The sequence below is a fragment of the Dasypus novemcinctus genome, chromosome 6 (genome assembly GCF_030445035.2).
Source record: "Dasypus novemcinctus isolate mDasNov1 chromosome 6, mDasNov1.1.hap2, whole genome shotgun sequence".
NCBI classification, from domain to species: Eukaryota; Metazoa; Chordata; class Mammalia; order Cingulata; family Dasypodidae; genus Dasypus; species Dasypus novemcinctus.
In genome coordinates this window covers 24,339,595-24,366,404 of record NC_080678.1, presented here as the reverse complement: position 1 = coordinate 24,366,404, position 26,810 = coordinate 24,339,595, and the positions used below count along the sequence as shown (strand labels likewise).

Below are 26,810 nucleotides of genomic sequence, written 5' to 3'. Positions count from 1 at the left end.
ACCTTCTTTGGTTGAACTAGTGTTGTTTTGCCTGGTGGTGTTGGTATGTCTCCTGGCATGACACTGAAACCACATGTATAGTTAATAGGTTGGATGTAGCAGGGTTCATTTATCTCATGAGAAGTATATCCGAACCTTACCTCTGACACCAGAGTCTTGTGTGTATTTCCATGCTTTTTGCACCTGCCTGGAGAACTGCTTTTTTTTTTTTTTTCCCCTTATTAATCCTTTACTGGATTTGAAATGCTGTGGCATTCTTAGCAGAGAATTGGGTGCATGAATACTTATCACTCAAAGAAATTTTAGAAGACATATATATATACACACACACCACTTAAATGTTTTTTAGTTATATGGTACACTGCTACCTGTTACAAATGAGCAACAGCCAATCCCATAGGACTTGGCCATGTGTTTTTATTTTCTAGTTTTGTTTGTATTTACCAGAATGGTTTGTTTCTAAGACATTTGACCTCTGTGACTAGTAAATAAATAACTGGTCATCATGATGCCTCGTATTTGATCTAGGCAAACTTTCTGCTGGACCTGATTATTGAGGACATAATATTAGAAACATATTTTTTTTTAGTTTCTTCATCAATAAACTATAATCAAAAAGTCATAAACTTAAAACTTTACCTCAAAAACAGTATGCTTTATTTTTTAGGAGAGGCTCATGTTTATGGGAGGCAGTATAAGGCCTCAGACAGACCTCGGATAAAATCCTGATTCTTCCATCTGTTGCCTGTGTAATTTTGAGCAAATTACTTGACTTCCGCCAGCCTTACTTTTCTAACTTGTAAAATGGAACCAATATTACCTTTCAGGGTTATTGAATGGGTTGGAGGTAATATATGTAAAGTCCTTAGCTCACATTAGAGCTCAGTGAACTTAGCGGCTTTTTATTTATATATATTTTTAAAAGATTTATTTTATTTCTCTCCCCTTCTCCCTCCCCTCTCCCCACCATGTCCATTCGCTGTGTGTTCTGTGTCTCCTTCCATTCTTGGAGGTACTGGAAATCTGTGTCTCTTTTTGTTGCATCATCTTGCTTTGTCAGCTCTCCGTGTGTGCAGCGCCACTCTTGGGCGGGTTGCGCTTTTTTTCCCGCAGGGTGGCTCAATGCAGGGCTCACTCCTTGCATGTGGGGCTACCCTATGCGGGGGACACCCCTGCGTGGCGCAGTACTCCTTGCCTGTAGCAGCGCTGTGCCTGGGCCAGCTCACCACATGGGCCAGGAGGCCCTGGGTTCAAACTCTGGACCTTCCATATGATAAGTGGACGCTCTATCAGTTGAACCACAACCACTTTCCAGCAGCTTTTTAAAATTGTATTCATTTATTGTATTATTATGAAGCCTGATAAGTAACTTACACAATAAATGACATGTAATATTTCTTTTCCTTCCACCCAATCTAAGTCATTCTTGACTATTTACAAAAAAAGTCAGAGAAGGACGTGAAATGTATATTCATTAGTTTGAAGTTCTGTGTAATCATTGGATCTGATATACAAGTTAACACTTGACTAAAATGTGTACTTAAATTCACTATACTCTGAAACCATACTAGGTTGGACTAATTGGCAGAAATACTAGTTTTATTTGCACGTTTTTTTCCTAGAATTTTGTTATAATTGAGTAATTTCAGTTACAGTTGTTCATGTAAGCACAGCTATTACCATTCATTTCATCTGCTCAGCATTGACTTTCGCTTGCTACCAAATGTTTCCAAATACCCGCTTTAAGGTATAAATAATAGTTTTATACTATTATATACTAGTTGCATTTATACTTATAAGCAATAAACTTTAATTGATTAAATAGAGATGGTGTTCTTTTTTTTAAATTTATTGAAATATATCACTCATACATAAACATACATAAACAATAAATATATAATAGTTGTGAACCTACAAAACATATATAACATCAAACAAACATATAACATCTCAGCCTACCACCAATAACTTGCATTGTTTTTAAACCTTTTTAACTAATGAATAAAGAGCATTGTCAAAATATTACTACTAACCAAGGTATTTTTCCCCTAACCAATCTGATTATTATTTTTATATCATTTATTTATGAACATACATAATTAAGTGTATAGTAAAAGTTGTAAACTTATAAAGCAAACATGCATAACATCATACAGGGATCCCCATACATCAACCCTCCACCAATACCTTGCCTTGTCATGAGAGGTTTGTTACAAACTATGAAAGAACACTGTCAAAATCTTATTACTAATCATAGTCCTTATCTTACATTTGGTGTTTTCCCCCAACCCACCCTATTATTATTTTTTAAATATATTTTTTTATGACAGAAGTTTTAAACTTATAAAACAATCATGCACATGTGCAGAATTCCCGAACAACACCCCTATATCAACACACCACGATGTGGTGTGTCATTTGCTACAGATAAAATATCATCATCTGTTTATTGCCATGTCCATAGTGTACATTTGGCTCACATTTTCCATACTACCTCAGCATCAACACAGTATATCTTTTGGGTAGATGCAAGAACATTATATTACTACTACTAACCACAGTCCATAGGTCACTCCAGCTGTATTTTTCCCATGCTTCTCCACATTCCCAACACCGTGCAGTAGTGACATACATTTGTTCTAGCTAACAAAGGACACTTTTGCATCTACCAACATCCACAATTCTTACCCACCTCTTGGTTTACTGTGATATCCAGTTCCTAGATTGTTCTCTAGCATTCTGTCAATTGGCATTTATGTAACTACCATTTTCAGTCACATCCCCATTTATAAACTAGCTGTTACTGTGTGTTGCCATCTACTCTATACATTTCCACAGTTTTACAGTAAAGCTAATTAAACCTATATACATTAAACATGAGTAGTCCACTCAGTCCTCCTCTTTTCTCCTTTAAGAATCCACCACCTACCACCAGGTCTTGAAGAAGATATTTTCCAATAATTTCTTCTGGAAGTTTTATGGTTCTTGCTTTTATTTTTAGTTTTTGATCTGTTTTGAGTTAGTTTTCAGATAAGGTATGAGATAAGGGTTCTCTTTCCTTGTTTCAGCTATGGATGTCCATTTCTTTCAGTACCATTTGTTGAATGGATTGTTCTGCACAAGCTGTGTGAGTGTGACAGGCTAGTCAAAAATCGCTTGACCATACCTGTGAGGGTCTGTTTCTGAACCATAAATTTGGTTCCATTGGTCTATTGTGTCTGCCTTTAGGCCAGTACCATGCTGTTTTTACCACTAGGTAGGTATTATGATTTAAAGTCTGGAGATGAGGGTTCACTTTTCCTTTTTATCATGTTTCTGGCTATTGAGGACTCCTTACCCTTCCAAATTTAATGATCGTGTTTTCAATTTTTTCTTTAATGCTGGTGGAATTTTTATCGGGATTGCATTAAATCAATTTGAGTAGAATTGACATCTTAATGATATTTAGTCTTCCAATCCATGAGCATGAAATGTTCTTCCAGTTATTTAGGACTTTTTTGATGTGTTTTAACATTGAGTTGCAGTTTTCTGAATACAAGTACTTCACATCATTGGTTAAGTTTTTTGCTGACTATTTGAGTTTCCTCTGTCATTTTATTTTCACAACTCTTTTGACACTTTCAGTTATTTTATTGATGTAATCTTCATTTCTAGACTCTCTTCCAGGCCCCTCTCTCCTGTCTTTTCTTTTCAGGCTCTAGCACACCCTTTAGTATTTCCTGAAAATCTGGTCTCTTACTTAGAAATTCTCTCAGTTTCTGTTTATCTGTGAATATTCTAATTTCACACTCAGTTTTGAAAGACAGTCTTGCTGGATATAAGATTCTTGACAAAGTTTTTCTCTTGTAGTATCTTAAAAATATCAGACCACTATCTTCTTGCCCCCCTGGTTTCTGGTGAGAAATCAGTACTTAATCTTACTGGATATCCCTTATATGTTAACATTGCTTTTCTCTTGCTGCTCTCAGAATTCTCTCTTTGTCTTTGGCCTTTGACATTCTGATGAGTATGTGTCTTGGAGTTGGTCTATTTAGATATTTTTGGATGGGAGTACGTCTTGGACAGGTATATCTATGTCCTTAAATATGGCTGGGAAATTTTCTACCATTATTTCTTCAAATATTCCTTCTACCCCTTTTCCCCTCTCTTCTCCTTCTGGGACACCCATGACACATATGTTTGCATGCCTTTTGCTGTCATTTAGTTTCCTGAGACCTTGTTCAATTTTTTCCATTCTTCATCTCTTCTTTTTGTATGTTCACTTTCAGAGGCCATTTCTTCAAGCTCCCCAATCCTTTTTTCTGCCTCCTCAAATCAGCTATGATACGATTCCAGTGGTTTTTTTCATTTCATTGATTGTACCTTTCATTCCCATAAGATCTGCTATTTTTCTGTATGCTTTCAAATTCTTCTTTGTGCTCATCCAATGTCTTCTTAATATCCTTAACTGCTTTAGCCATCTCATTGAATTTATTAAGGACATTTGTTTGAACATCTATGATTAGTTGTCTCAACTCCTTTATGTCATCTGGAGGCTTGTTCCTTTAACTGGGCTTCCTGTTTCTTGGTGCGGCTTGTAATTTTTTGTTGGTGTCTTCACATCTGGCTTACTAGAGTATTTTTTCTGGATGCAGTTTTTCTCTATAGTTTAGGACTTCCTATCGTTTCTCCCTTGCTGGTTATGCAGTACGAGCCAGGCATGTAGTTGGTGCTGTAAGCTTTGGAGGCTCAAGCTGCCCTCATTGCACCAGGGAACAATGAAGCTTCTTCCAACTTTCTCCTTTGCCAGGGGTAGGGACAGAGTCATAGCTATGTGGAATAATCCACATGCAGGCCTAGACTGTAGTTGCCCAGAGAGACTGATGAAGCTTCACATCCCTTTGTCCCCTACCTGGGGCAGGGATGGAGCTGCAGGTGTGGGCAGCAATCTATGCAGCCTTCTGATTTTCAGTCTATGCCAGCCAAAGTTCCCTGCAGTTACCTGTGTAGGCTGGTGCAGGGTTCCTCAGCCTCCTCCCTGCCAGAGGCAGGGCTGAAGCCTAGGCTAGAACTGCAGACTGATCTGTGTGAAAGAAACTATCAGCCCGGCTTCCCCTCAGGCTGGGGCCAGAGTCAGAATGGTGGCTACTGGCCTCTTTCTGACTTGGGCTGCTTCTCACCCCACCTGTTCCCAGGGTTATCTCTTAACCAGCCAAGTCTCCCAATCAGCAGCCGAAATCAGCAGCGACCTGTCTCTTCCTCCCCTGTTTCTGGGAAATGGAGCTTCCAATTCCCATCACAGACCAGCTTCTGGGGTGGCTCGTGCCGCCAGAGTAAGATAATCACCGGCCTCCGCAGCTTGGCCGGTAATTTCCTGGAGAGGCTGGTGCTGGTCCCCGCAGCTTCCTCCCTGCTGGAGGTGGCACTGGGGCCTAGGCTAGACCTGCAATATGATCTGGATGGGAAGAAGCCGGTCCCCACCAGCACTGGGATTTTCAGTCTGCCCCACTTCCCCTTGTTCCAGGTGCGGAGTTAAGATGGCAGCTCCCGGCCTCTTTCTGACCTGGACAGGTTCAAACCTTAGCTGTTATCAGGATCATACTGTAGCCCACTGAATTTCCTCATCATAGCTGAAATTGGTGCCCAACCGTCTCTTCCTCCCCCGTTTTGGGTAAGTGGAGCTTTCAATTCCAGCCACAGAACATCTCCTGAGGCAGCTTGTGCCTCCAGTGGAGGATGGGCACTGGCCTCCATGGCGTCGAGTGCTCTACTTAACGAGTCTTCTCTGCAGACGGGCAGTCTCCTCCTTCTACTCCCCCAAGGAGGTTGCAGGATGCTCTTCTGGCCTCCTGAAGCCCCCAAACAGGTGCTTCAGCTAGCTGCACAGAGCTCTGCGTGTTTGCTAACTGCAAACACAGGAGCTGACTCTAGGAGTGCCTTACTCCACTGCCATCTTGCTGGTTCTTTTCAGAGATGGTGTTCTTTTAATATCAACTGAACAAAGTCATGGTGCAGAGTTAAAATTTTAAATCATGGTCAAGTAATTATAAAATCTGATTTACAAAAGGACAGACTAATGAGATTCTATTTTTCTTTTCTTTGTACTGTTGGAGAAAAACGGCGCTAACTGGGACATGGAGACTGATTGCAGGCAGAAAGTTTATTGGGAAGCTCTCCCAACGGAGGGTGTCTGAAGAACAGACTTCAGCCCACTTTTGGAAAGGGGGGATTTGAATTTATACAGTACATTCCTAGGTGGGGAAATGATAGAGTGGGAGGGGCTTGAGGGTTTGAATGAGGTGTAGGGGCCAATAGGAAGCCCTAGAGGTGAAAATTTTCCTTGATGTGGCTAGAGGGTAATGGTTAGGGAGTTATGTTTTCTTGGAATGCTGGAGGAGCAGGTGTTCCTTTGATCTGCAGGAAGCAAAGGTTTTTATCTCCCTTTGATATACAGATAGTGAATGTTTCTGTTTCCCTTTGTTATGCAAGTAATGAAGGTCTTTATCTCCCTTTACTCGCATTTCCAGGTGGTTTCTTTGTTCAACCTTTGGGGAAGTGCCATGCTTTTAGACACATAGGCTATGAGGGAGGGGGCTTGTCTTTCCTCAATGCAATGTTAGGGGAAACTGAGTTCCAACTTGTTAATTTTTGCAAACCTAGTGAAGGGGGACCTCTGGCAGTACAGAGAGGAGAGCACTCTTCATTAATATTAATGTTGCTTCCAGGAAATCTATCACAACAGCAGTGTATTTTGCTTATCTTTGCATTTAAAACATTTAACTTTTTATTTAAGGTCTCATCCAACTCCAGAATATTACAGCCCTTCTCCTCCATGAAATTTAGCTTGGGCATTTCATATGTTTACCTGTATATTTTAACACTGCTTACTTTTGATACTTATTTGTGTCTTGCTCTTGTTAAGCTTGATCTTCCCATAAGTGCTGTTTGTGAAGTACATCTTGCTATGATAAATTAAACTGTACTTTACCCTCTTTGGTTAAACTGGTGGTGTTTTTCTCAAAAACCCGTTTGTACCTAATGGTATATGCATTAGACCCTCTTGATATTTGATAGTTCCTATTGTTTGTGCTTAAATGTGCTTTTTGTCCTTTTTAATACAGAGACTGTTACACTCTTTGTGTAAGAATTTTGGTTGTTTTTTTATTATTAATTAATTAGAGAAATTGTGGGTTTACAGAGCAATCATGAATAAAATACAGGATTACCATCCACCATCCCACCAGTGTTTCAGTTGTTATACCTTGCATTGGTCGGGAACATTTGTTACACTTGATGATAGCATGTTTTTATAATTACACTATTAATTAAAGTCCATGGTTTAATTTAGGGTTCACTGTGTAGTGTAGTTCCATGGATTTTTTAAAAAATTTTATTCTGTTACCATATGTACAATCTAACATTTCCCCCTTTATGATATTCAGATATGTATTTCAGTGCTGTTAATTGCATTCATAATGTTGTACTACCATTACTACCATCCATTACCAAAACATTTATACTATTGCAGTTAGGAACCCTGTACATTTTAAGCTTTTAACTTCCCATTCCATATCTCCATCCTTTTCCCTGGTGTCCTGTAATCTAGATTCTGGTTCTATGAGTTTGCAGGATTCTGATTGTTTTAGTAGCTTTTTCTTGTTATAGTTCAGCTTTCCTCATAATAGCAACTTTCCCATTCTCCACTCCTTTTCTTCTTTCTTCTCTTTGGACCTATACTTTCTACAAACTTGCCCTCTTGGTCCTTTCCTTGAAATCATGAACACTGTTTTGTCTCAGTCATGAAGATACATCATCTCTTTCATTTTTGCTGTTTATTGATGAACAGAATGGTTCTTAATAATACATAAAATAAAAAATTCAATTGCTACAGCATTGATATAGTGCTGTCATCTCCAGGTTTTTAGCTACTTGGACTAGCCTTGGAAAAAACAATGGTTCACATTTCAATAGGAAGTTTTGGATAAATTATCTCTTTGTCTTTTCCTTTAATCATTGTAACTTATTTTGTGTAAATTTCAGGATTAGAATGGCTGAACACAGAAGGGCCTATTTCTCTCTACAAGGATCTGTGTGGAAAAGTGGTGGTCCTTGATTTCTTCACCTACTGCTGCATAAACTGTATTCACCTGTTGCCTGATCTCCATGCCTTAGAACACACATACTCTGATAAAGGTAACTGCCCTTTACTTGTTTCTAACCTACTGTCTTGGAACAGGCACTGGAAAGAGTAGTTGACTTATTTCTTCACAAAAGAATAAACATTTGATAAGATTTCTATGATTCTAAAAGTAATATCTAATCTATGAATTAAGGACTCCATGTGCCTGTTCATGAAGGATTAAGTTTGGTGCTAATGCAGGGGTTCTTAACCAGGGGTCCATGATATTGAATTTAAATTCAAAAAAACATTATTCTTATGGGGACATGTTGGTATGGGTGTGATATATTTATTAAATAATACACAGTATAGTGTGGACTCAGTAAGGGGTCGTGGTTTTCACCTGACTGGGAAAGGGGTCTGTGAACAAAAAAGGTTAAGAATCCCTGTGTTTGCCTACCTAAAGAACAAGCATATAGTATATGTTATTCTGTGAGGATCAGGGCATAATTTACTTTTTTTCATTATCAAGTATTTTAAAAGGTCTTTTTGTATGTCTTACCTGTGAAAAAATATGTGACCCTTATTTTATATTCTTCTCCCAATGAAAGAAAAATCTAAAGTTCTTATTAGAGTTTAACTATAATGTAAACTATAATCCACACTTGCTGGCAATATGTGTTCATCAGTTGTTACAAATGAAGGATGTTGTTAATGTGGGAAAGGGTGGGAGGGTTAGGGAGTAGGGCATGTGGGAATATCCTACAATTTTTATGTAACATTTATGTAGTCTAAGTATCTTTAAAAAATTTTTTTTTTAAGTTTCACTTGACATGAACTATAGTGGAATCTGAAATAACAGATACTTTTTCTCTGACCCCGTTTCATTAAAAATGATTTGTAAAGGTTAATGTTTACTAAAGCACATTAGGTTTTTACACCATAAAGCATATTATAGTGTTACAAATTCTGAATATGTTAAGAGTTTATACTTAATATTTGCTCTAGAAGATTTAAAAAATTACATTTTCTTCTTCTTGTTTACCTCTTTCTAAAAGGAGAGCATGGGGAAAAATGAAGCAATTAAAGGTTCCATTTAATTAGGTTTAAATTATACTTGACGCTCTATTGGAGTTGATAAAAGGGATAAAGGGTCATTGACATTTATGTACAAAACTGAAATCTTGAAACTTAAGAAAAGGGGTGATAAAATATCCAGTGCAAGTGAAACTTCAGATGTTTTTAAAGTGTAGTAGATGGTATCTTGAAATTGCCAATAAGTAAGACTTATCAAGAACCCAAATATTCCCAATAGTTGATCATTTTTTCAAAAATTCATCCATATGCACTTAAGAAATATATAGGTATTTCATTTTAGATGCTTGTGTGTCTTATTTAATACATCACATTTATTAAACATATATCCAGGGTACTCTGTTAAGTACTGAAAAAAATATGTAACAAAGTTGAATAAAAAGCACCATGGAACGTGAAGAAAAGAGTAACTAAATTTGCCTAAAAGCATTGGAAAAGATTTCTCAGAGGAGACAATTGAGCCAGAACTTTAAAAATGAGCAGAAATATACCTAAAAATGAAAATGGGGCAGGAGCTAAGGAAGTGTCATGTAAACAAGCATGGAAGCACAAAAGAGTATATGTTTTGGAGAGTGCTAAGTAGTTTAGTGTGGCAAGATTGTAGGAGCTCATGGTAAAGGTAAAAGGAGAAGGTAGATTAGGTCAGGACCACATTGTGAAGGGTCCTGACATTTTGAGTAGTTTACAGCTTTTTCTTCCATTAAGATAGGTACTCTTTGAAAATTGTTTTTGCTTTTTTTGTTTGTTTTTTTAATGGAAGGATGACATAAAATTTATTTTAGAAAGACACTAGGAATTGGGTTAAGAAGCCCAAACTTAACCATTTCCTACCTAAGATCACCCCCAAAGGATTGTATTTGTTTAACTTAATTGATTAGCTGTTACCTGAAGCAGTTCAGTGATTTCTTAGAATGGATGCTTGTAATCTCTTTACCAGTTTACTGGAAACATCATTTTTATAACATATTTTGACGAAAAGAAAAATTGTTTTACTTACAAATATACAACCGAAAAGTAAAATACTCTTTAGCTGGTCTCAACATTGTAATTTCAAAGAAACATTATTTCAGTAATATGCTGACATATGAAAATGCTGGTAACTAACAATTTTTTCACTGATAAGAAAATAAATTTATATTCACAGAAGCAAGCATACCCAGATATTATCACATGAAAGTTCAACAAGCTGTCTTTAAATTAAATATGCTTTCTTAAGCTAAATGTCTTATCACATTACTATCTGATATCTGCAGCAATGCTTTTAATGTTCTTGAAGTAACATTCAACAACCTATTTTAAATTTTTTTATATTGACAAGAGTTTTTAATAAATAGTTTAATTACTACTAAACTTAAAAAATTGTTATTATAAGACAAATGTACATTTATACCCCTATGAATCATTTGGAAAATACACTGAAGTATAAAAAAAAATAGAAAATAATGTGCTATTTTAAATTTCATGGGATATTATTCATTTTATTTTATTAGTAAGCCAAAAATGGTCTCTTATGTGAGGAAGTGCTTATTAATTCAAAAACACCTTGAAAGAGGCCTGATTTAATAACCAGTTTCCTTCCTCTCTAAAACTGAGGCTTTTAAACTCAGACCTGTAATGGTGACCAATATCATCTTCACAATAGGATAAGAGAAATTATAAATGCCAAAGAATCTTTAAGTAAATAGTAGCAAAAAATTGCTCTGATGTTAAAAAAATTTTAAGAATATAACTTTGCCCTAAAATTGTTATTATTTCATGATAATTTAGTACATATTTATATTTAACTGACTGGACCTTGGTGGTTCTTTTTTTACTTGAGAGTCTAAAATCTATTAGAAAAATTTAGCATATTTAAATATGTGATTGCTAGGTGTATGTTAATGTATAAATCGTACTGCTTAAAACTTAAGTGTCACACAACTACTAAGTAAATTTATGTAATATATGCTTTTTCTGTTTTACATTTTATTAAAAATTAGAATGCATGTCTATCTTTATAGTGAAACTAAGCTTTTAAATGAGTCAGTGTATAATTACACTTTGTGTTGGGGTTTCCCAAGACCACCCTAGTTTGATGATTCACTAGGAGGACTCATAAGACCCAACATATAGTTGTATTCATGGCTATGGTTTATTTACAGTGAAAGGATACAAGGCAAAACAGCAAAGGGAGAAGGCACATGGGATGAATGGGGAGAATTCCAGAGGAGACCATCACAAACTTCCAGAGTCCTTTTCCATTGGAGTTATACAGGATGTGCTTAATTCCCCAGAAATGAATTGTGACAACATATGTGAAATGTTGCCAACCAGGGAAACTCATTAGAAGCTCATTGCTCAGGCAATTCATGTAGGCAGCCTCTGCCTGACATGTACCAAAATTCCTGACTCCCAGAAGAAATGCAGATTTTCAGCATTAACCATATTGGTTGTATAGTTTAGGCACAGCGAGCCACTCTTAACAGTTCTGGGAATGGGTTCCTCCCAGAATCCAAGCACCTTGATGCCAACCTTGTAATCAGGCCTTTCCAAGAATAAAAATCAGACCTGCTATCTTAAATCTTTGCTGCACAAACTTTATACTGCTTTTTTTTCAGAAGTTTCTCTTTTTTTCTGTGTTCTGAAATGGTTAAAGTACTATGAAGATATTGGCAATCTATGGCAAACTTTCAGTGTGTTTAATGTGGACACAGCCTAATGTCAGGTTTTGATTTGTTGTCAGATTTGCTTCTGATCTCTAGTTCAGTGTAGTGTTCAAAGATTTTGATCCTTTCGTTTCATATTTCCATTGCTCTTAGTATCAAAATGAAATGAAAATCTCACTTCTCCACCATCTTCTCCACACCCTTCTCCACCTCCTAGCCATGCTGGGCTTCCTTCAGTTCCTCAAGAATATCATTCCTCTTCCTATAACGTCTTGGCACATAATGTTCCCTTTGCCTGGAATACTCTTCTTAACCTTTCTTATCTAGTAAAGTCACACTTGGCTTTTAGGTCTCAGAATGTCTCAGTTTAAAATTTTTTAACATCTTCCAAATTCTTCAAATACTCTCCATCTTTGCATTTCACTAAGTTATTATAGTACCTGTGATTAAACTACACTTTCAACTATAGTATATGCAATTGTAATATCCATACTTACCTAAAAATAAAGATCTTTGAAGCTTTTAAAATGATTTAAGAAGTTATTTTATCATTAATATTTTAGAAGCACTTCTTTTTGATATGTTCTCTTTGCCTCCCTCTCTTCCTTCTTGTCCTCCCATCCTCCTTTCTCTCTTGCCCTCTCTTCCTTCTTTCCATTGTCTATTTTAAATAGAATAGTTTAAATCCTAGTGTTAGTAAAAGATTGCTAAAGGGAAGAATATTTAACATCCTACTTCTCCTTGTGTATGTATTTGTCAGCATTCTCCAAAGAAACAGAACCAAAAGGATATAGTAAATAGTAAGACATTTATAATAGGAATTGGCTCACATGATCATGGGGCTTGGCAAGTCTGAATAACATAGGGTAGGCAACAAGTAGGGAAGTCAATGAAGATGATGTTGAATTCCCCAGCAAAAACGTCAAGTTGGAAACTCTGTTGAAGGTTTTGATGAATTCCCCAGGAGAAGCTAGCTGTCTGAAGTAGAGATGGAAATTCTTCTTTCTGACATTGAAATCCTCTGCTCTCCCTTTAAGGCTTCCAATGATTAGATGAGAAGACTTCTCCCATTCTTGAAGGCAGTATGGTTGATTATAGATGTAATCGCCATAGATGCAATCAACAGACTTATGATTTAAATCCATCTATGACATACCCTCATAGTAATAGGCCAGTGCTTGCTTGACCGAAGACTGGACATCATAACCTAGCCACGTTGTCTCATGAAATTAACTATCACAGTGTGATTAACTGAAAAAGCAAAGTAGTCACACACACGCAAAAATCTCTGTATGGTTCTTTATACTGAAACAAATAGGGGAAGTAGATATTTCACAATTATCTATGAAGGTAGATCAATCAATATGATATAGCTTTTGAATTATACAAATGTATAAATGTTTTCAGTATTTTATGTCTTGTCCATTCATTAATTTCCTACTTATATACTAGGTACTGTGCAAGTGAATAAAATGTGCATGGTTCCTGTTTAATAAGTGGGAATTAGAGTCTACTGGTGGAGGGGGAGACACAACATATGATCAAATAAGCACACAAATATTTTTAGTGCTAAGAAGGAAAATTACAGAGGGCTATGAAGAAAATGGAAGCTTTTTAAAGAAAATTAAAAGTGGCCTTGATATCTAAAAGACAAGACTTTACTACATGAAAGGGTGAAGTTCTTCATCCATTCCAGGCAGAGGGAACACTATGTGTCAAAGTGTTAAAGCAGGAAGAATGATGGTCTTAAGGAACTAAAGCAAGGTTAGGGTGACTAGAACATCCTGTGGAAAGAGGAGAGGGTAGGGAGAAGATGCTGGAGAGATAGGATTTGGTTATTTTACCAAAAAGAATGGAAATCAGAATTTGTCATGGATTAGACAGAGGTATGAGGAAGGACTGATTGGATATTACAGAAATATCCTAGGTAGTGTTCTGACTTGTATAATTTGATAGAGATTGTGCCATTCACTGACAGGAAACGCCGAGAAAGGACAAGTTTCAAGGCAGGAGTCATGAATTTAGTTTAAAGTATCTTTGAGATTTTTACATATGACTTCCCATTGCTTTAAGGATGAAGATGCAAATCTTTTAACATGACTTACGAGGCTGACTCCCATCTGCATATTCATTTTGTCCCAGTCTCCCCTTTGTTCTCTGTGCTTAGTCACTTCACTTATTAAGTCTCTTCTATTTTTCATGTTCCCTCTTTTCTGTGCACTTTTTCTTCCTGGGATCACCTTCAGTGCTCTCTTCCCTTAGTTAATGCATTCTTGTCATTCATATCTCACCTCAATCATCACTGCTTCAAGGAAGTATTAAGGTATATTGATCAGAAGGAAAATTACTGAAGTATTGTAGGAAGAAAATGAGTAGATTTGGTTAGTAGAAATAAAGTAAAAGTGAATTCAGATGTTAGAGAAGGCAGACAAATTGAAGAGGAAGTAACTCCTCTTAAAGGAGAGATCTTTTGAACGTGAGGTTTTTGCCAAGAAAACATAGTTCTCACAAATGGATGAGAGTGCCAGATTAACATGAAACTAACCAGGAACATTCTTGATTGCTCTGGTTGTGAGGCTCCTTCCTCATGTTAATTATTGTAATGGGAAAAAAACACATGCAAATGAAATAAACAATTAGGGCCAGAACATCATGTAATCTAGCTAGCTACTCCTTGGAGAGAGGTAAAAGAGGAGTTGCAAGGAAAGGATTATATAGTGCAAAAAGGATGAAATTCCAAGGGGGTGGACTTTTATTATATAAATGTAAAAAGGATTAGACTAAGCCTGAGAACCAGAGAGAGAAAGCTTCTTGGGCCTATATACCTGTTGCTACTCTTACTGATCTAGCTGTAGTCAATATAAGCAAAATAATCTTCCAGCTTTACCATTCTAGCTGGAATCATTACTTCATGAAAGGAGCCCTATATTGGAAACAGTAGATGTGTTCTGTAGGTTGACTTAGATGGCTAGCAGTTGCTGAAATCATTGCTTCCCTTACCCCTTGACAGCCACCTTCCCACAAGAGATCTAGTATACCCAAGGAATTAAGAAACAGAAGGGAGAGTCAGAAACCTTTCCTGACTCCCTACCCACTTTCCCCTGACTCCCTACCCACTTTCCCCTGGGCCCTGTAGGTCAGATCTTATTATACACCTTGCCCCTCTCCTTTGCACATATCATGGTTATTTTACGTTTATTAGTGTGAATATTTGATTCCCATCTGCCTTCACCACTACACTGTAAAATTAGCAGAGACAGGGATATTTAATATTTGTCATATGCTACCTTATTTTGAAGTTAAAATTTTGTATCCTGATTTTATCATTTGTTCTTTCTAACTAAAGCCCTTTATATCTAGTATAGTACTTTGAAAAATGCTGTGAGAATTCGAGTTAGATAGCATTCCAAGAAGAAGGGGATGGCCTGAGCAAAAAGTGCAGTACGAGTCAGCATTTACTGAGCACTTACTATGTGCGCTTAGTTAGGTGTCTTGAATTGTGGGAAAATACTAGCTCTTGGATTAAAGTTTTTATTTTTCTGAATTTATATCCAGAAAAATTTCATTTGCCCCATAAAAAATAGTTATATGTATAAACCTCCAAGGTTTTGTTCAATGAGTAGCAAATAAAAATAAATAAATAATGTTTGACTTAGGTAAGTGGGAAGAGAAAAGAGGAGATTTCTAACTATAATAAAGCTAACAACCCTACAACAGTCTTATAGGATGAATTCCATTGTTATCCCTGTTTGACAGTTAAGGAAACTGAGGCATAGAGAGGATAACTAACTTGACAAAGATTACCTAGCTAGTGAGCGATAGAGCTAGGACTTGAAACCAGGGAATCTGACGTCATATTCCATACCAGAACAGTATAGTTTATTCCCATTGTTACTACAAAATTATTTCAGTAATTTTATATACAGTTATATAAACATATGATATTTGAAATATCATGAGTATAGTATGAGTAATATAAGCTATAGTGTAAGGCTGTCTCAGTGTTTCTAGTACACTTACATGAGTGACAGATGAGGGGAAATCCTATCTATATTTAATTGGATTCATTAAAATCTTAAATGCATACATGAAAGCCAAGAAAGCTGAAAAACATATATGAAGTAAAGAAAATCAAAAGTATTGACTATTTAAAATTACCAATTTTTAAAGCTAAAAAAGACTAATTCTTTTGTTTAATTTTGTTGAACTGCTTTGTGATATTAAAATTATTTTTTCAGTTCTAAAAAAAGTGAGTACGCAGCCATTAAAATATAATGGCTAATTCATTTGTCAGATTGCCAGTGAAAGCCTAGTTTAGTGGAAAGAACATGAACTTTGCAGTTAGGTAGATTGTAGATTCAGATCCCAGTTCTCTTGTTTACTAGCTGCTGTGACTTTTGTCAGGTATATAAAACTTCTCTGAACTTCAATTTTTTATCTGTAGAATGGTAGTAATACCACACCCTGTAGAGTTTTAGGGATATTTAAGTGGAATTCCTGTAAAGCACTTATTTAGCATTGTACCTGTCACATAATAGAACTCTTAAATAGTAACTTATTTTCTTTGTTATTTAGTTGAAAGCAATTATAGAATTGAACTGTGGAAGTAAAGGGTGTGGAGTGGCTGTGTCTATAGAAATAAGAGGCATTGCAATTTTTTTTGAAACATAAAAAATAGACATGTAGGTTAGTAAACTTTTATGACAGCTAGGCTTTCAAAGTACCAATTTCTTAAAAAATAATTTCTCTTTTCTAAGATTTTCATAAGATAATCATTAGTCTTTGTTTTTGATGAAGTTCTTAAAACACAATTTATCCTTTAAGAATTTTTTATTAAAAAAGGTAACATTTCATTTATATAAAAGATAATGTTTAGTTTATGAAAATAGGGATAATATTCTGGATTGTTTTTGTCTTAGGGATTTACTTTTTACTAAAGAAAATTTTAAGTGTGTAAAAAGGTAGAAGGAAAAATAATGTGAGTGGATTAAACTCCCCAATCAAAAGATAGAGACTGAGAGAATGGATTAAAAAACAGGAGCCATCTGTATGGTGCTTACAAGAGACTGACCTTAGACCCAGGGACACTAAGCAGCTGAAAGTAAAAGTTGGAAGGAGATTCTAAATGCAAATAGTAACAAAAAAAAGATCAGGAATAGCCATACTAATATCGGACAAAACAGATTTTAAATGCAAAAAAATTATAAGAGGTACGGAAGGCCATTATATATCAATAAAATGGACAATCCATCAGGAAGAAATAACAATCAGAAATGTCTGTACACCTAAGCAGGATGGCCCAAAATACATGAGGTAAACTGGCAAACTGAAGGGAGAAAGAGACATCACAATAATAACAGCTGGAGACATCAGTACACCACTCACATAATTAGATAGAACAACTGGACGGAAGAGCTACAAGGAAACTGAAAACTTGAACAATACAATAAATGAGCTAGACCTAACAGACATATACAAAACATTGCATTCCAAATCAGTGAGTTATACATTTTTCTCAAGTGCTCATGGAACAGCATAGTATTGGCATAAAGATAGACACATTGATCAGAGGAATAGAATTAAGAGTCTAGAAATAAATCCTCAGCTTTATGGCCAACTGGTTTTTTACAATCCTACCAAATCCATGTTAACGGGACAAAATAGTCTCTTCAACAAATGGCACTGGAAGAATTGGATATCCATAACCACAAGAATGAAAGAGGATCCTTATCTCACTCCATATACATGAATCAACTCAAAATGGATCAAAGACCTAAATATAAAAGCCAGGACCATAAAACTACTAGAAGAAAATGTAGGGAAATATCTTAAAGATATTGTGGTGTGTGGTGCTTTCTTGAATCTTACACCCAAAGCATGAACAACAACAAAATATAGATAAATGAGACCTCCTCAAAATTCAATACTTTTGTACCGCAAAGGACTTTGTCAAAAGGGTGTAAAGGCAGCCAACTCAGTAGGAAAAGTATTTGGAACTCACATATCCAATAAGGGTTTAATATCCATGATATATAAAGAGATGCTGCAAGTAAACAATAAAAACACAAATAGCTTGATTTTTAAAAATGGGCAAAAGACTTAAATAGACATTTGTCCAGAAAAGAAATACAGGGAAGTGGATGTGGATTAAGTGATGAGCTCCCACCTCCCACATGGGAGGTCCCTAGTTTCGTTGCCGGTGCCTCCTAAAGAAAACAGTGATCTGGTGCAGAGGGCAGGTGCGGCAAGCTAAGGCAACAAGAGAAAGAAGAAGAAATGCATAATGAGAGACAAAACAAAGCAGGGAACAGAGGTTCCCAGCACCTCCTAGAGAAGACAAGCAAGACAAAGAGCTGACACAACGGGCAGGTGGGGCAAGATGACGCAACAAGAGACGCAAGAAGAAAAAGGCAATGAGAGACACAACAAAGCAGGGAATGGAGGTGGCTCAAGCAATTAGGTGCCTCCCTCCCACATTAGAGGTTCCGGGTTTGGTTCCTAGTGCCTCCTAAAGAAACAAGAAGATGAACAGACACAGCAAGTGCAAGCAACAAGGGGGTAGGGAGAAATAAATTAATAAAATTAAAATTAAAAATATATATAAATGACAAACACATGAAAAATGTTTTCATTTGGTTGGTTCTTAGTTTAAAAATTTCTCCTTAGGAAACGGACTTTGGCCCAGTGGTTAGGGCGTCCGTCTACCACATGGGAGGCCCGCGGTTCAAATCCCGGGCCTCCTTGACCCGTGTGGAGCTGGCCATGCGCAGTGCTGATGCGCGCAAGGAGTGCTGTGCCACGCAAGGGAGTCCCCCGCGTGGGGGAGCCCCACGCGCAAGGAGTGCGCCCGTGAGGAGAGCCGCCCAGCGTGAAAAGAAAGAGCAGCCTGCCCAGGAATGGCGCCGCCCACACTTCCGTGCCGCTGATGACAACAGAAGCGGACAAAGAAACAAGACGCAGCAAATAGACACCAAGAACAGACAACCAGGGGCGGGGGGGGGGGGTGTTAAATAAATAAATAAATCTTAAAAAAAAAAAAATTTCTCCTCATGACATTGCAATGACTTATACAGGCCATTATACATTTTGTCAGAACCTATAAAATTGTGCGGTGCACAACCATAGACCATGGTTAGTAGCAGTGCTTCCATTTATGTTCATCTGTTGTAACAAATATACCACACTAATGAAAGATGTTAATGGAGGAAAGTGGGAGGGGGGAGGGAATGGGATGTATGGGAATCCCCTAAATTTTTTTATTTATGTAATCTAATGCTTCTTTAAAAATGAAAAATAAAATAAAAAAATTTCTCCTGTCCCTAGAGGGGTAGAGGTTGGGCCCAGAAATCATACCTTTTTGAGGCCATCTTGTTCTGATTATTTTCAGTTTATTAGAGCTTTGAGTTGGGTCATTTGCCTTCTGAGGTGCTGGTTTTCTTTAACTCAGTCCCTATTGTAATAATCTTCATAGGCACTGCTAACTAAACTAGAGACAGGTAATTGGCTATTGCCCCTTCAATCTCCTTCTCATATCTGGAACACTTTGGGCAACAAAGGTTGTTAAGAGAAAAACGGTGCTCACTAGGACACGGAGACTGACGGTTGCAGGCAGAAAGTTTATTGGGAAGCTCTCCCAATGAAGGGGGTCTGAAGAATAGACTCCAGCCCCCTCTGCTGGTATGGTGGGGGTCTGAAGAGTGACTTGAGCCCACCTCTGGCAGAAGCAGTCATGAATTATACAGTATACCTACAGGCGGGAAATGCTTAGTTGGAGGGTGTTGGGGCTTGGGTAAACCCTCAGGGCCAATAGGGATGGCTAGGGAGTGGTGGGCTAGGGACAGTGAATTCTAGGGATGCAGGAGGGGTCGGTGGTATCATGCGGCTCCTTTGTCTATTCTTGTGAGGAAATGAGCTGTTTCTGAACATGTAGGCTCTGGCTGGGTGGCTGTTCTATGTCATGGGAATGCAAGTCGCTGTTAACCATTGTAAACCTTGTCAGTTAATCATTTTAAACCGTGCAAGGGAGGAACCTCTAACAAAGGTTACATTTAAAAATCTAGTATTTTCTGGACTTTCCAGATGTATATTAGAAAACAGCCAAAAGGGCTACATTTAGGAATGCTAATAAAACTAGAATTTCCCATGATAAAGAATTTCAGTAACTAGAAACCAATTAGGAATACTTGAGCAGTATAAATGCAGTTAAACACTAATTTAGTAGTTTAGACACTGAAAATTTACTACACCTAAATAACATATGCCATTTAACAAACAGACACTTAACACTTCCTATATTCTGGATTACTTTTCAGGAGTATACTTAACCGACAGACTTAAGGTTCAAGTGTATATCCAACAATCAGATTTAAGCTCCAGGTGTTGTAGATGTCGAGAGACGTTCAATTATTTGTGTATGAAGAGGCCAGGACTCATAATAATTTTGGGAAGGAAAAAGGAATTTATTTATGGCCGGCCGGGCCCGGGACCTTTCTGCTCAAAACCCGAGCCTCGAACAAGATTTTTGAGTTCTTTTTCTACAGAGAAAGGGCCAAATGGTTCTTTGTTTCAGTGCTCAATAAGCTTGAATTAACATATATCTTTTACATTCTAGGTAAGCTTTTAGCATGGACTTTATGCATTCTATATAAAGTTTTAGTATGGACTTCATACATTCCATGTAAGCTTTTAGCTCATTTGGTTTGCATTTTCCCTGAATATTTAAAGTTTATAGAGTTTGCATTGCTAAATTGTTTTTCCAAGACTGGGGTCATTGCCATGGTTACCAAGGGCAGGGCTGCAGCTCTTACTGTCCCACACGCACAGCTCAGGACACATACAACTCAGGTTATCTACGAAGAGATGAATAGCCTCCCACCCATAGCCCACATCATTTCCCCCCTTTGTGCCAGCTTAACTTGCTAAGCTTTGGCATAATTATTGTTGGAGTTATGAGGTGGGTGGCTGTTTGTTGTTTTGATTGATTACTCCACTTACCAATTTCTCAGTGAGGACCTAAAGACAAATTTCCTGGGTAACATCCAGGGCTTACCCTGTTTTCAGAAGAAGTTCTCGTCCTGGACAGTAGAATCCTGGGGGTGGGTTCCCCATAGCAGTCATCCTGGGGGTTTTTGGTTCTTACGTGAAATTTTTGCCAGGCTCCAGATCCATCTATTAATTTTATTTTACCCTTAGAGTTTACACCTTCAATCTTAAAGGGGTGCTGAAGGGAGATATTCTCTTTTCTGTAACTACTTCCTGCTGGCCATGGGTTGTAGTCCTTACCTAACAAGGTGTAAAGCTTTGTTATTTTGGCTGGAGGAAGATGGATCTGGCATTCTGTATGAATGCCATATGGCTAATAAGATGTTCATTCTGAAAGAAACAAATTCAATTAGAATTTTGGACTACCTGTTTTTAAAAGAGGACATTGGATTACAGATGTAGGCAAGGTTAGGTGTCTATAAAGATGGCATCCTTTTTAAAAGTTGGTGGGGAACTATATATATATATATATATATATATATATATATATATATATATATATATATATATACATATACACACACACACACACCTTTTAAGTTTTATTTATTTTTAGAGAGAAATTGTAGTAGATAACAGTATTAGGTACTTAGCTTTGTTTTGAAGATGCATTTCAGGCTGTTTAATGATTGGCACTCATGAGCTTCATCAGGTGTTTCTGGTGAACTGGCACCTTTTGGGCTGTTGATTTCATTCAGGATTAATGCACCAAGTTGGAAATTCTCTTAGTTTTTAGCTGTAGGAGTGATCAGAACTATAGAATAAAGTTTTTTACATTTTGGTTTTAATTGTACAATTCCTGGTAATTTTGACTGTTTAACAGGTGACCCATCACTAGCAAGCAAGCCTTGTTTTGCTACATAGTAGAGCACAGTAGAGTAGTAGGGATGCTTAGCCTGGCACCAATTAACTGGCTACCTGCAAGCTACTGGTGGCCCCATTGTTTTTAGCTAAGATGGCTATTTTATTTTATAGACATGTTCATTAACTATTAAGAAAATGAAGTGTACCAGGAATTAACATGTCTAATGTACTTTTGTACCTGATTTAGAATAGAAAAGATAACATTATAATTATTAGGCATATATTTAGAACAGGATAAAGGTACAGCACTTCATATTAATTAATTTATTACTTAATGCATAAGGATTCTGAGTTGCAATTAATAGTTTTAAGTTCCAGGTTTGTAATACTTTACATGTTATCTCTCCATGGGAGCAGGCCATAATGCCAATTTGTATTTAAGTTTTACTTACAGTACTATAGTAATTGTGGCTTCACTTAGTATGTTATTCACACAGTGAGCAGGATGCAGCATCGTTGATCCTAGAGACAAGTTAAGAAGGTAGTTTCCAGTATTTTACCAGCCTGGTGTGTAGTGCTCTCTGGCACAGTGGAACAGTGCCAGTATGGAGGCAATATTCATGATATGTTTGGCTGTACCAAGCCATCATTGGCTGCTGCAGGAGGTTGAATCTGCAATAGTTACTGTCAACTTCAGGAGCACAACCAGAGGTGTGATGTAGTAAATATTTTTATTGTTTGGCAGGTCAGTGACCAGCCTAGCCAATAACTTACATGGAGAGGCAACCTGTAATTCAAGGCCTGGTTTGAATGTACAAGAGAGTTTGACAGCGTTGTTTATTTTTTGATTTTTATATACCTTTTAAACATGTCCAATGCAATGTGTTATATATTAAATGGCTTGCTTACTTTTACAATTTTACTATATTAGTATGAATTTTACCTTGGTAATAGAGGGAAAAAAACTATTTTTCATTGTTAAAGTGAAAACGGAAGATTCCTAATGGAATCAAGGTAACATTCCATTACCATTTACTTAAATATGCACCTTGCGGTGACTTTCAGACAGGTTTTAGTACCACGAAGTTACTTTTTGCCATCAACCAATCCAGGTTTTAGTTAACAATGGATTTTAGAACTAGAACCATTTAAATGTTTCAATTTGGACGATGTTTTTACAAACTTTTTACAATTGACCACAATTATAGACTGGAAAATATACTCCAGATTATAACAATTAGTAACCAATGGCATTTACCCCATGCATTTAAGAGAGAGAGAGAGAGCAGTTTTACACTTAATTTAATTTCACTGAACATGAGCTTACAGTTCCTATTATTTTAAAGATTCGACACATACAATGTTAACTTATCAACCTGGTATTTATAAATCTAAGAGATACAATGTTAACTTATTAACCTGGTATTTTATAAACCTAAGAGATAATACTTAAGCTAAACAAGTTGAAATTGTTATTGATTAAATAAAGAATGTTGTATTCCTTCTTTACAAGGGTTTAAAGCCTTTGTTTTTTGATAATTTTGAAACTGAATGATTTCAGAAGCATACTAACTTTTAGGCTCTGGAATATAAAGCAGTTATTTAACTTGTTTTAATTATAATTTAATGAGGATTTCATAGCTTTTTAACAGTTCTGTAGATTTAGATTTTACATGACCTTTTATATCATTTAGTTTAATTTGGGTTTGAGAAATATATATTATTACTTATATAACAGCATATTTAACTTTAACATTTGAGCAAATAGGTAGGCATGAATGATTTTATACAGAAACACCATTTATAACCTTTTTCTTTGCTGGTTAATTTAAAATATAGTTCCCTCACTGACTTTGCTAGTTACATTGCTGTTTGGAGGGAACCTGGCAAGCATTTGGGTTTTTATTTAGACTGGAAAGAAACCAGGTAGCTTTTACTCATTTTTTTTTTCTTTGAGACAGCTCGAACAATGGGGTGGGGGGAGTTTTTAGTAAGGACTGGTACCGTAGGAAGAGTATTGCTTACTCCTGGAAAACCTGGCAACAGTTATTTCTGATTTCTGATAGAAATGGCCAATCAGAATTAATTTATATTATTTAAAAGGTCAAGGGAAAAGACAGTTTTTCCTTTAAAAGGGTAAAGAGGAAATGAGAAGACTAAAAATATATTTAGAATGGTACAAAAGTGATATGCATAAACCCCCCTTTTTAATTTAACTGTAAGTTTTAAAGTTTAATTATTACATTGGTTTGTTAATGGTGGGGCAGATCTGTGGGAACTGTAAGTAAATGCAAATGCAGCTTTAAATTGCCATCACAATAGTTGAAGACCGGAGTGAAATTAGTTATAAAATAACTATAGGATAAGTTTGAGTAATAATCACCACTATTACTGTAGGCATTAGATAAACTTGAAGTAGCCATAAATAGAAGCAAATTAATTCAATATCACCATTACAATAGCTGAAATCCAGGCCACATTTACTCCATTGTAATAGCTTTAGTTATAAATCTATCTATATATATATAAAGATACTTATACAGTGATTTTAATTCTTAGTTACAATTTTTAGTATGTTTTACTTTAAGATGAATTGGATACCTTTATTAATTAAGTTACAAGAACCTTATTAGTAACAACCCTGCAAAGCTTTCCTGTTTTTTCTAGTAACTGAAAATTATCATCTGCGGCTTATGCATTTAATTCATAAGCAAGACAGTGTTGGCATTTAAAGATTCATTTTTCAGTTACTTTTTACCATGATTTCTTAGGCACAAGCAAACTGACAAAATCCAAACACAGGTTTTGAAGTTGAACACAAAGTTGAGCACAGATTAAAACAGAAGAATTCCATATCTTAGCGTTTTAAGGAACTCCCTGACCCTTATTGATGGCACATGAGGTCTTATTTCGATTACTATTTACATCTTTTATAGGCACAAATGAGTTTAAACTGAGAAGTTTGAGTTTTACTTTTCTAATTTTTAAGGAGATATGACTTGAGGTCTCTGGGTTTTCAGTTTATCTTTTTTTTTTTCCTGCAGTTTTTATGACCCTTACTGCTGATTGTTCCCAGCCAGACCATTAAATGGGCTATCAAGTGATTAGAGGTTTATTGTTTTCAAGCAATAGCCTCCTTCCTTTAGACAAATTTACAGCTTTAAAACAATTCAAAGCATTTCTACATAGATTTACAGAGAGAGATTCAGAAAAGCAGAACCTGGGGAGAAGTCGATTTATTTTGGCCTTTGATGCTTTAGGGAGGGAATTTTATTGCATTTATTCTGGTATTGCTTGGCACCCCCCCCTTTCACCTACCCTCTTCCAGGCATTCGGGTGCATAGCGATTAAATAGGAATGTGGCTTATGAATAGAAGGCGTGGACTCACTGGAAGGGGGCAAGCCACTTCCCCCTTTCCCAGGCTTTCTGTTTGTTTGTTTGTTTCCTATGCATCCTCCTAAAGGGAGGGGGGAGGTAATGGTGGTGAGTTTCAGGTTGCTAAAATGGCTTGAAAGAACTTTTCAAATTCAGCACCATTCCGGGGGACCTCCTGCCCTGGCAGGGCTATGATTTAAGTTACTTGCTCCATCAGCTACCCTGACTGGACCAGTTTTTTGTTTTTTTTTTTAAGATTTATTTATTTATTTCTCTCCCCTTCCCCACCCCGGTTGTTTGTTCTCTGTGTCTATTTGCTGCGTATTCTTCGTCCACTTCTGTTGTTTTCAGTGGCATGGGAATCTGTGTTTCTTTTTGGTTGTGTCATCTTGTTGTGTCAGCTCTCTGTGTGTGCGGCACCATTCCTGGGCAGGCTGCAATTTTTTTCATGCTGGGCGGCTCTCCTTACAGGGCGCACTCCTTGCATGTGGGGCTCCCCTATATGGGGGATACCCCCGCATGGCACGGCACTCCTTGCGCACATCAGCACTGTGCATGGGCCAGCTCCACACGGGTCAAGGAGCTGGGGTTTGAACCACGGACCTGCCGTGTGGTAGACGGACGCCCTAACCACTGGGCCAAGTCCACCACCTGGGCCAGTTTTAATAAACTTGGGTGCACAGTGCAGACACGGACAACCTCCCCAGTCCCAGACGGACCCAGAGACGAGACAGCAGAGCATGTGCAAAACATAAACACTCTACGGTTTTGCTTTATAAACTATAATCAGTTCACTCCTTTGCCAATGGCAAGGGAGGGTTCCAGTTTAACCAAATTTTACCACTTTATATAATTACACAATCTTAACACCAGCATTTAGCAGAAAGACAGAAGCACAAAACTTATCAATCTGACTCACAATTTTTATATATATTTTCTTCAGCATGGCTGCCCCTGCAGCCATTACAAACTTTAAAAAAAAAAGAGAGAACACTTAACATTAACATCTGAACAGGATCTCCTGCTTATGCTTGCTGTCTATAAAGCGAATTCATTTGCAATTCAGCACCATAACAAAAGATTCCGGCTAGACCTTTTCACTGTTTAACTTTACACCTAGACCGAGTTTCACTAGAAAGCCAATTTATTTTTCTGTAACCAAGTTTCTCAAAATCCAGACCAATTTCCAGGATGTTAGGACTTGAACCTATAAACATCCTTTCTTATTATAATCAAGCCTCCACTACCTCAGTGGAGACAAGACCAGAACCACATGCTAACATGCAGTAAGACAAACCCAAACACCAGGCTTTTTTCCCTTTTTTTCTTCCTTTCCTTTCAGACCTTGAGAGAACGGCTTCCCCCCGAATTTCTGGAGGTACTGGGGCTCTCTTGGAAGTGGATCAGACTTCCTCTTCTAACATTTAAAGTCAGTTTTTCCTGACTTTTTCCGTGTGTTGGGTCTTTTGCGTTTCCAGATTTTTTTTCGAGACCTCCCACTGTCCCCAATTTTCGTCAGGAAGATTCCAGTGGAGCCCACATCTTTTCTGGATTAAATGAATCTAGGGGTACCCAGAGTTGGGGTTCACTTGAGTCCTCCCAGCTTCCTTGGGGATCCGGACGGGGTAGTGAAATGCTACCTTCTCTGGCCTTCATTTGCAAATCCCAGACGAGCTCCCAAATGTTGTAGATGTCAAGAGAGGTTCAATTATTTGTGTATGAGAAGGCCAGGACTCATAATAATTTTGGG

General features: G+C 37.1%; 1 protein-coding gene across 3 annotated transcripts in view; it reads left to right on the top strand.

The window, feature by feature from the left end:
• The window catches only part of NHLRC2 (NHL repeat containing 2), an 85,862-nt gene that overhangs the window by 1,152 nt on the left and 57,900 nt on the right, over positions 1–26,810 (top strand). For all 3 annotated transcript variants that reach the window (XM_058298359.1, XM_071215662.1, XM_071215661.1), the window contains exon 2: positions 8,020–8,172. In XM_058298359.1, coding sequence (XP_058154342.1) covers positions 8,020–8,172 — 153 coding nt within the window. The remainder of the gene's footprint in view (positions 1–8,019; positions 8,173–26,810) is intronic.